This window comes from Tamandua tetradactyla, chromosome 16, assembly GCF_023851605.1.
Source record: "Tamandua tetradactyla isolate mTamTet1 chromosome 16, mTamTet1.pri, whole genome shotgun sequence".
Classification (NCBI taxonomy): Eukaryota; Metazoa; Chordata; class Mammalia; order Pilosa; family Myrmecophagidae; genus Tamandua; species Tamandua tetradactyla.
Window position 1 is genome coordinate 9,981,008 of NC_135342.1, and position 10,175 is coordinate 9,991,182.

The 10,175-nt window shown below is 57.1% G+C and overlaps 3 protein-coding genes across 6 annotated transcripts; all 3 read left to right on the forward strand.

Moving 5' to 3' along the window:
• The first annotated feature begins 4,021 nt into the window (after positions 1–4,021).
• On the forward strand, positions 4,022–5,745 carry LOC143658717 (uncharacterized). The gene is made up of 3 exons (XM_077130909.1): positions 4,022–4,408; positions 4,901–5,279; positions 5,380–5,745. The coding sequence occupies exons 1-3, from the start codon at positions 4,237–4,239 to the stop codon at positions 5,684–5,686; spliced, it is 858 nt and encodes a 285-aa protein (XP_076987024.1). The 5' UTR covers positions 4,022–4,236; the 3' UTR covers positions 5,687–5,745.
• A 187-nt stretch (positions 5,746–5,932) lies between these two features.
• Positions 5,933–7,228, forward strand: NKG7 (natural killer cell granule protein 7). Its single transcript, XM_077130910.1, has 4 exons — positions 5,933–6,416; positions 6,491–6,634; positions 6,731–6,865; positions 6,993–7,228. The coding sequence occupies exons 1-4, from the start codon at positions 6,260–6,262 to the stop codon at positions 7,049–7,051; spliced, it is 495 nt and encodes a 164-aa protein (XP_076987025.1). The 5' UTR covers positions 5,933–6,259; the 3' UTR covers positions 7,052–7,228.
• Positions 7,229–8,390: 1,162 nt separating this feature from the next.
• Positions 8,391–10,063, forward strand: CLDND2 (claudin domain containing 2). Of its 4 annotated transcripts, none has more exons than XM_077131079.1 (5): positions 8,391–8,523; positions 9,098–9,279; positions 9,399–9,539; positions 9,650–9,769; positions 9,948–10,063. In XM_077131079.1, the coding sequence occupies exons 2-5, from the start codon at positions 9,111–9,113 to the stop codon at positions 10,019–10,021; spliced, it is 504 nt and encodes a 167-aa protein (XP_076987194.1). In that variant the 5' UTR covers positions 8,391–8,523; positions 9,098–9,110; the 3' UTR covers positions 10,022–10,063. The 4 variants fall into 4 exon arrangements, with proteins under 4 accessions (XP_076987194.1, XP_076987195.1, XP_076987192.1 ...); XM_077131080.1 differs by having other exon boundaries at positions 8,440–8,523; positions 9,101–9,279; XM_077131077.1 differs by lacking the exon at positions 8,391–8,523 and adding an exon at positions 8,545–8,689.
• The last annotated feature ends 112 nt before the right edge of the window (positions 10,064–10,175 follow it).

The window sequence follows — 10,175 nt, forward strand, 5'->3', positions numbered from 1 at the left end:
GATCCTCTGCTAATAAACTGTATATTTATAGAGGCTAAGCCCCTAGAAATGATATTTATTGGGGCCTTCTCAATAGCAATAATACTTTATTAGTATTATATAATATAGTATTATAATATAACAATGTAATAACAGTATAGGATAGATTATATAATATGCATATAATGATATAATATATACTATAATATTTATAATAGTATATACATATACTTTTTTTGTTATTTGTTTGTTTTTGGCATGGGCAAGCTCTGGAAAACGAACCTGGGTTTCCAGCATGGCAGGCAAGAACTCTTCCACTGAGCCGCCATTGCCCACCCTATAACAGTATATATTTTAAAACACTTTTATTGTGAAATATAATACACACAGAAAAGTGATTCATTTCTTAGTACAGTTTAACAAGTAGGTGTAGGATATGGATTACAGTTCCACAATTACAACTATTTCCTTCTAGCTGTTCTAATACACTAGAGACTAACTAGAAATATCAGTATAATAGCTCAGTAGTTACAATCATTTGTTAAATCCTACCTTCTCTGGTATACCTCCTCCCTCTCATTTGATCCTTCTCCAAACTTTCAGGGATATTTGGACAAACACTGTTCTAACTTCTTTGTGTTGAGAAGGGGTATCGACATTATGGGGTCGGGGATGCAATCGTTCTTGGAGAGACAGGTGCTCTGGGTTTCAGGGCTTATCTGGCATAGGAACTGTGTTAGTTTATAAACTACTGGAATGCAATATACAAGAAATGGAATGGCTTTTAAAAAGGGAATTTAATAAGTTACAAGTTTACAGTTCTAAGCCTATAAAAATGTCTAAACTAAGGCAGCTGGGGAGAGATACCTTAATTAAAGGAAGTCTAATGGGTCAGGAACAGCTGTCAGCTGGGAGGTCATGTGGCTGGCATCTGCTGGTCCCTTGCTCCTGGGCTCCGTTGCCTTCAACCTCTGTTCCTGTGAGGGTTCCTCACTTTGCTTCTCCAGGGCTGGATTTCATCCCTTGGCTTCCCTTGGCTCTCTCCAGGTTCTGGCTTGCTTCACATCTCCTTGCAATGTCTTCTGGGCTCCAAGAATCTCCAGATATCTGTGTCTCTGCTCTCCAAGTGTCAGCTCTGTTGGCTCTGCTCTGTCAGCTCCAAGCTTTCTCTCTAAAGGACTCTAGGAAACTGATCAAGACCCACCTGGAACGGGGGGAGCCACAGCTCCATCTAAGCAAAAGGCCCCACCCACGACTGGGCGGGCGGCATCTCCATGGGATAATCTAATCAAAAGTTTCTACCTATAATATTAGATCAGGGTTTAAGGAAATGGCTGCTCCCACAAGATAGGCTCAGGATTAAAACATGACTTCTTGGGGGTACATAATAGCTTCGAACCAGCACAGGAACCATCTGGAGGTTTCTGAAAAATAAACTTAGTGAGTGAAACTTTCATAAGCCTCAGACAGAGCCCTGGGTATTCTTTAGGGGTTTCAGGAATGCTATTGGCTGGGGCTTGGCATACCGTGGCAATGCGCAATATCTAGCTGAAGCTTGCATAAGAGTAATCTCCAGAATAGCCTATTCTATATACTATATACCATCATAGCATGTTTATAATAGTATATTTGTAAGATACTTATTATTACTCTTACGCTAATAATGGCATTTGGGATCTTCTCTAATTATAATTAATCCAGGCCAATTTAAATGTGATTATTTACCGAGGCTGATTCTGATAATCCTATTTGTAGCGGCCTACTCTAAGCAAGAATAATGATTGTGGTTGTCATTATAACCCTAGACTCGCATGTCCGATTACCTACACAACATTTTCGCTTGAAAAGAAGAGGCACCTCCAGTTTCACGTGCCTGAGACCGAGCTCCCCGTCTCCCTCCCGCACCGCGTCTGCCCCGCCCATGGCTCCCCCATCTCAGAAAATGACAACTGCTCCGTCAATTTCCGGCTTCTCCAGCCAGAAACCGTGGGCTCACCCTCAGCTCCTTTCTCTCTCTCTCTCCTCCCTCACTGGATCCACGGGGGCATATAGCGTCGGTTCCAGCTGGGGTCTTTATCCAGAAAGCGACTCCTTCTGGCCAGATCCGGGCCACCTGTCACCTGGCTGATTGCTTAAGCGCTCACCCGCCCCCTGCCCCAGCCCGAGCCCCGACACCTCTGAGGCCGCGTGTCTACACAGCATCCAGACGCGGTTTTATTAAAACAGTTCAAAGCACGTCTTGCCTCTGCTCTCAGCCCTCCAGCAGCTCCCGGCTCAGAGGCAAAGCGGAAGGTCACCAATGGGTGCTTCTGTGCCCCTTCACCCCTTCGCCAGCTCATTGGCAGCAACTACCAGGTGTGTGGGGGGTGGGGGGGCTCCCCACCGGTGCAGGCTTGCTCCGGCCTCTTCCCCAAAACCCCTCAGGGCTTTGCTCAGAGGGGACCTTTTAGGCGTGTGAGCACCCTCCTCTCCCCGGTGGTGACTTCTGTCACTGCTACCCAGAGTCAGGCCAAACTTCCTCCACAAGATGCCAGCCGCAAGCTCGGGGGTCCCCAGGGTCACCCCCGCTTCTCACCAGCTGGCTGCAAGTTCGCGGGTCCCCCCAGAATCTGTTAGGCTTGATCATTTGCTCCGAGGACTCACGGAACTCAGGAAAATGACCATACTAATTATTACAGCTTAATGAAAGCAAGCGGAAACAACTCGGAAGCAGTCAAACGAAGAGATGCCAGGGTCTGCAAGGGTCTCACACGCCAAGCTTCCATCCTCCTCTCCAGGTGGAGAAAATACAGCCCACCGGGGAAGCTCATCAGGGCTTGGCTGTCCAGTTTTCCGTTGGGGTTTCGCTACAGGGGCAGGACCGACCGAGCCCACGGCACTGTGGTTCAACTCCGGTGCCCTCCCCTCCCTGGACGTGAGGCTAATTAAAACCCCTCTCTGCTAATCACAGACTTGGTCCTTTGGCCCCAAAAGCATAAACTCTCAGGTATGGGGCGTGCCTGCCAGGAACACCTTTGCAATTATCCTCAGCTCCGTTCTTCCTCTCACCTCCCATATCTCACAAATAGTGTTGGCTCCGCCTTGAAATTTTATCCAGAAGTCAGTTCTTTCTTACTTATCCACAGCCACCTGCTCATCCGAGCCACCACCTTCTCTCACCTGGGGAATTCCAGGGGTTACACCCCCCAGGAGCCGGGACAGCCCCCTCTTTGGATCCCAAGTTCCTTAATATTCACCCCCTTTCCTGCTTTCACCTCCCCACAGCACTTTTCACTAACATACTATATGTTTTTCTGAGACAGTTGTCTGCCTCCCCGATAGGAAAAGGGAGATTTGTCACCTGATTTTGATCACAGCAGGATTCCCAGGTGTGATAAACAGCACCTGGCCCATGCTAATCACCCAAAAGCATATTTGTTCAATGATAAATATCTACCCAGGCCAATTTAGAATGATATTTATTGAAATTAACTTACGTTTTTCATTGGTTCCTACTCTAAATTTAACATACTTGTTTCATTCTAATCCATCTCATTAAATACTATTAATAGAGTAGACCTCAGTGAAAACGACGGGGTCCTCCATATTCACTGTTTATAACCAGTATTTGTTTCTTTACATGATAGAATGTGGGTTCCACGAGGGCGAGAGGGTCTGGCAGTATCCCTAGGACCTAGCACAGTGCCTGACAAATATCTGTGGGTGATGCCTCCTGTGGGACCAGACCCCGTGCAGACGTCGCCCCTGCCTTAAAGCTCTTGAGATATGAAATGTGTGGGAAGTGATGGAAGCAAAGAAATCTTGCTCAGGTCAGGTACAGGAAGCACTGGGAAACCACTGGGAGAGGGTGTGGGCACAGGGCTTCTGCACCGGGGGCCTTGGGATTGGAGGTTACAGAAGACAACAGAATAAAGAGTAGGCACCCGGGAGGCCAGGGTGGGCCTCGGGGGCAGAGCAGGGCTTCTCCTGGGCGGGGTCTCGGCAGGAGACTCCCAGAGTGATGATGTCAGAGGGTGTTCTGTGGCAGTTGGGGCTGCTGAGAGGTTCCTAAGCCTGGGAGAAGCCGGGAGGGGGGAGGGAATTGGAAGAGACCTGGGGTGATTTGGAAAAACTGACAGTGCCTGGGCAAACCTGGGAGAGAGCCAAGGGAAACCACTGATTAGGGCAGCAAGGCAGAGCAGGCACCGGAGGTCTCAGGAGACGCCTCAGGAAGTGTCCCCCCTGGCCACCCCAAGGCCTGCCCTGTCAAGGAGCTGGATGGAGGTGCTTCCGGACAACTCCACCTTGAGGACCGTGGTCAGTTGCAGGTTCTTCCTGGTGACCTTTTTCTGCCCCTACTGGCTTGAGGTGTGCGTGCCAGGGGCCACCATGTACCTGGGCCTGCGGTCTACCTGTGAGGCTTACGTGTGCAGACACCTGCTAGAGGCAGGTACGGGGCGTGCGGATGCATGTGTGCATGCGGGTGGCAGTGGAGGGACTTGGGAAGCTCAGAAACAAGGTTAGGCTCAGACCTGCAGGGAGCAGGAAGACAGAAGGGGTGTCTTTGAGACGGAAGTTGTAGGAGCTGGGAAGATGCATGAAGAAGGAGTTGGGTGTGGGACCAGAGTTGGGGGTGTGGTTGGGTTTGGGGATGGGGATGACGACAGGGTTAACTTTTGGGATGAAGACGGGGTTGGTGTTTGGAGTGAAGCTGGGGTTGGGGGTGGGGAGTGGGTGGTTTGGGGGCTGGGCTCAAGGATGGGGTTGGGGATGGAGTTGAATTTGGTGTTGGGTTAGGGAATGAAATAGGGTTAGGTTTGGGGGTGAGGGTGGGGTTGTCTTTGGGGTTGCAGCTGGAGTTAAGGGTGCGGGTTGGGCTTGGGGTCAAGGTCACATGCGGGGTCTGTGCCCTGACTTCCCTCCCCCACCTTGCACCGCCCAGACCACCTGAAGACTGTCTGGCTGCTCCTCTCTGCAGCCATGGCCACAGCCGTCTTTGCACTGCTGTCCATTCTGCTCATGGCCTCCGTCCACCTCTGGGAGCCAGGCCTTGTGAACATGTTCTCGGCAGTGGCCAGTTACCTCACTGGTGAGCGTCTGGCCGAGGGGTGGGGGTTGCAGTTGGGGTCCCTCATGAAGGACGGTGCTTGGCCTCCTGGGTCATGCATGGCTGTCCCCTCCACCAGCTGTCCTGGGACTGCTGGCTCAGCTCCTCTTCATGACAGAGGTCCTCTTCCAGGCCATCCCCCACTTCATAGAGGTCACATTTTCCTGGGCTTTCTACCTGGGCTTTGGCGCCTTCACCTTATACTTGCTCACAGGTGAGGCACTGCCTGGACCTGGTGTCGGTGTGCGAGGGGCAGGTGGGTGCCTGGAGGGCCCAAGAGGCCTGCACTGACCCCTCTGTGGCCCCCTCCCTAGGCACCCTCATTCTGGTCTTGGGGCCCGTCTCACTGGAAGCCACATCCCGAGCAGATCTGCCTCCCAAGTCATTTATCGGATGAGGATGGGGGCGTGTCTTCGCCTGCACAAACCTTTCAGAATTGTGATTCTCTATGCTTTGCCTGCCCTGGGCTTAAGCTCTAACCCGGGACTAGAGAATCTGAGCACGCCCCTCCCCCAGCCCCCGTCTCCCAGGACCCAGGTCTGGGCCTCAAGCCCCTTCCCCTCCCCGCCTTCAGCTCTAGGAGCGCTGGTCCCCAAGCTCCTCTTTTGGTGGGGTCCTTAAACAGTTGGGGCTCACCTCACCCCAAACGGAAGGATAGAGGGCACAGAGGAAAGCATGACTCTACCCTCAAATATCCATCCCGCCACTTCCCCCACCATTAACTCACACCCTGGCCTCAACTGGCCACCTCTCACCCCTGGGCCCCCAAGCCTCTCTCTCACCTCTTCCAGGAAGCCCTTCCCCCTGCCCCCACCCCGTCCCATGTCGAGGGTTTCGAGGGGTATATAGAACCCAAGGCAGAGAGACAAGCTCTAAACCACCACCTAAACCACTGACGTCTTGTCGCCCTGTGCCCCAAGCGGAGGAAGGACCAGGGCGGGGGGCCAGCTGTGCACAGAGCCAGGAAGAGCGGGTGTGTGAGCCACGGCAGCTACCAGGAGCCGTGAGAAGCCAGCCGCCCTCCTCCTGCGGAGCACAGGACTTCTAGACGCCCGCCTGCTTCCCAGCGTCTTCTCAGTTCTCGAGGACTCAGGAGACCAGCGCACGGCCTCTTCCTCCCGTCGAGGACCGGCAGCCCCTCCATCACAGCCCAGAAGGTTCCAGAAGGTTCCAGAAGCCCACCGCCCCTCCACTATGGTGCCCTGGCGGCCCCTGGCTCTGTCTGTCGGCTCCCTGGGCCTCGGATCCCTCCTGGTGGCTCTGAGCACAGATTTCTGGTTTGAGGCCATAGGGCCCCACTTTTCCATCCACTTGGGCCTCTGGCCAAAGGCAGGTTCTGGCCAGGTGGCAGGTGAGTGGGAGGGGGCTCTCCGGAGGGGGGCCAGCTGGCAGGGCCAGGCGCTCAACAGCTTCCTCTCGGGGCAGGCTACATCCACGTGACTCAGAGCTTCTGCATCCTGGCCGCCCTGTGGGGCCTGGTGTCCCTGGGTCTGCTTGTCCTGTCCTGCTTCCCCTCGCTGTCCGTCCCCCACCGCGGCCTCCTCTCCGCTGTCACAGGCTTTGTTGCAGGTAAGGGCTCCGAGGGGCGTGGCCATCATGGGGGGGGAGGGGGGCAGGGGACTTGCTGCCGAGGGGCTGAACCGTCTCTCTCGCCCCCACCCCCAGCCTTCTCCATGATGGTCGCCATGGCCGTGTACACCATCCAGCAGTGGGGCCAGCCGCTGCAACCCCAGACCCAGACCTTCTTCTCCTGGTCTTTCTACCTGGGCTGGGTCTCAGCTCTCCTCTTGCTCTGCGCAGGTGACAGCTGCCCTCCAGCCCAGCTCCCCCACCCCACCCCACCCCACCCCGGGGAGCTCCAGAGGGCCCAGTGGGGGGCCGAGGGAGCAGGGCGGGGACAAGTGCTAACCTCTTTCTGGCCACCCAGGGGCCCTGAGTCTGGGCAGCCACTGCAGTGACCCCCGGCCGGGCTACGAGACTTTGTGAGCTGATGGAAGGATGGCAGGTGAACTCTGGAGCCCTCTTCTCTGGCAGGCAGTGTCCATTGGGAGGCACCAGCACGCCGCGCCCTCCATCCCTCCCCTCCCCCTCAGCCCTTACCCAGCCCCCCACCCCCAGTCCTTTCATTTGTATCTTGTTCCATTCAACAAAGTTTTGCAGCGATGTGGTTATTCTGAGATTAATTCAGCAAAGACATAAACCAACCTGAGCGTCAGCTCCATGAGGGGTGAGGCTGGTGGGGGTGGGGTGCCCAGCCAAGTGGGAGAGTCCCACCAGCCCGCAGGGAGCTCCCTGTTCTCTCTTCTTTCTCTTTTCTTCCGTGTCCTTCTCCCTTTGTCTCTAGCTCTCTCCTCCTCTCAGGTTCCGTCACCCTCTCCCTCACTCTCCTCTCCTTTGCACATGGCATTAATCCACTCACTCCCCTGAGCTTGGGTTCTCTGTGGGCAGCGGATCTGAGTCATACCTAGGGCCCTGCCGTGGTCTCACACACTGGAAGGCAGGGGCAGGTAAAGATGAAAAGCAGTTAACACAGGCCAGAGAGTTGGCTCCCAGGGAGGGGGCCAGAGAAAGACCATGCAGAAGGCATTTTGGTACTTTTCGAGGAGCCAGGAAGGGCGGTGCAGGCAGAGGGCCCAGGGGCTGGCCGGGGGTGGAGGTTGCACTTTGTGGCTGGAATGGAGAATGGTGAGGGGGGCAGGGCCTCTAAGACCACCTTTAATTCCCTCCTGAATATGACCAGGAGCAAAGAGGAGGTTGTGAGCAGAGAAGGACTGTGGCCAGCTCTGGGTGTCAGACCCCTTTGGGGGTTTACAGGGAGGCGGGAAGGGCAGGGAAAGCCCCTGGCAGTGGGACCCGTGGGGGTGGATAGGTCAGGCCTGGGGCTAAGTGCAAGAAAAGGGGGGAATGAGTCAGCTTCAGGGGGCAGGAGGAATAGGACTTGGGGACTCAAGGGCTTTATGGGGTAGGGGGCGGGCAGCAAGCAGGGGCCTAGGGGAGTGGGTGGGAGAAATGGGCTGCAAATGGAGCTTGGGGTGGCTGCAAGGAGCTGCAGGCTCACTTGGAAGGAAGGTGCAGGATGGAGCCTCAAGGAAAACCCATGTTGAGGAGTGGGGGGGGTGAGCTGGGGAGAAAAAAAGCCCACAGGGGTCCTGAGGGCACAGCCAGACAGCAGGAGACCAGGAGGGCTTGTGGGGTGCCCCAGAAGCTAAGGGAAAAGCAGTATCTAGACCTAGGAAGTGGTCTACCACGTCAAGACCCACGCCACACCTGCTGTCTGACTCAGAGCTGTCACATTGCTGGGAATCCAATGCATGCAGGAGGGGGTAGCAGGGCTTTATCTCTTTAAATGGCCACTGGCGAAGGGGGTTCTGGAACTCCTGCTGCCTCACAGAGGCCCAGTCTCCCCTGACCCCGGCTCTGTGTGTAGCAGTCCTGGGGAACTCGGTGTGGTCACTTAGGTGGGTGTGTGTGTGTGGGGGGGGTGCACACTGAAGGGCCAAAGGGGTAGACTCCTCTGGGAAAGGGGGGTCTCAAGGGGACAGGGAGGTTCCTAAACAGAGAACCTGGAGGAAGAAGGGGTCTCAGGGACACTGGCATGGTTGCTGGGGAGAGGAGAGCCCAGGAGTAAGGGCTCCAAGCAGGGATCCCTGGAGGAGGGAAAGGAAGGCCCGAGGGTGGTCTGCCCCACCCCACCCCCACCTGTGACAGGGGTGCTGGGAAAGGAGACTGAGGAATAGTGGGAGCTGGGGGAGGAGCCTGGGGAGAGAGGTGTGGGGGAGGGGGCCTCAGGGGGATGGAAGGAGCTGGGGAAGGGGCCTGGGGAGAGAGAAGCCTGGGGGGAGGGGGTCTCAGCAGGGTGGAAGGAGCTAGGGGAGGGGGTCTCAGAGGGGTAGAAGGGACTGAGCCTGGGATCTGGGGGGGTGGGGAGATGGAGGGATCTGGGGGTGGCGTCTGGGGAGGGGGCAGATGGGAAGCCCGGGCCTGGGCTGAGGTCGGGGGTGTGGCCTCCTCCTGAGCATGTGGCCCTCGCAGCAGCCTCCCTGGCATGGGGGTGAAGCACAGCCTTCAGAGGGGGGGCACCCTGCTCAGCCTGCTGGCCAACATCCTCATGGTGCTGTCCGCTGCCACCAACTACTGGAGTCGCTACCCCGAGGGCCACAGCGGCCTGTGGCAGGAGTGTCACCAGGGCACCTGCTCCGTCATCCCCTGCCAGAGTGAGGCCCGGCTCCCCGCCGACCGCAGCCCCGCGGGGGGCCTTGCCACGCCCCCGACCTCCCCGCCCCCACCCCAGGGAGCTGACGCCGGCCGGGACTGACGCGGCCCCTCTCCCCAGCCATGTTGGCGGTGACCGGGGCGTGCATGGTGCTGGCGGCGGGCTCCGGCATTGTGGGCATGGCCATGGGGCTCAAGATCCTGTGCCGCCACGGCGACGCGCTGCGGGGCCAGGCCACGAGCGCCGTCCTCTTCCTCAGCGGTGAGACCGCAGCGGCTCCGGGGCTGGGGGAGGGCGGGAGGCGGGCGGGGGCGGGGGCGGGGTCTGGCCGTGCGCACCCGGCGGCGCTCACCTGGCGGGCGGGGGGCCAGGGCTGCTTCTGCTCATTGCCTTAACAGGCTACACGGTGAAAGACGCCTGGAAGTCCGACGTCTTCTTCTCCTGGTCCTATTTTGCGGGGTGGCTGGCTTTACCCTTCTCTATTCTCGCGGGTAACCGGCACGGCGGGAGAACGCGGGTGGAGGGACCGCCCAGGCGACCCCACGGCCCCCGCAGCCGCCGGCCCAGGGAGCCCCCCACCGACCCCCAACCCGCCACCCCCACGCCCCCAGACCTAGACCTCTACCCGGGCCCGTCCCGCCCCGGGACCCACCGCCCCTCTCCCGCCAGGCTTCGGCTTTCTGCTGGCGGACATGATCCTGCAGAGCACCGACGCCATCAGCGGCTTCCCCGTGTGCCTGTGAGCGCGGCCTCCTGCGGCAGAATAAAGGAACGGCTGCCAGCGCCGCGGCTCGCGCGCCTTTCTGGGGGTCGTGGGGACACGGGGATATGGGCGTGGAGAGGGCGAGGACACGGATACGGTGCACGTGAACGTGGAAAAGGCGGAGATATGAACAC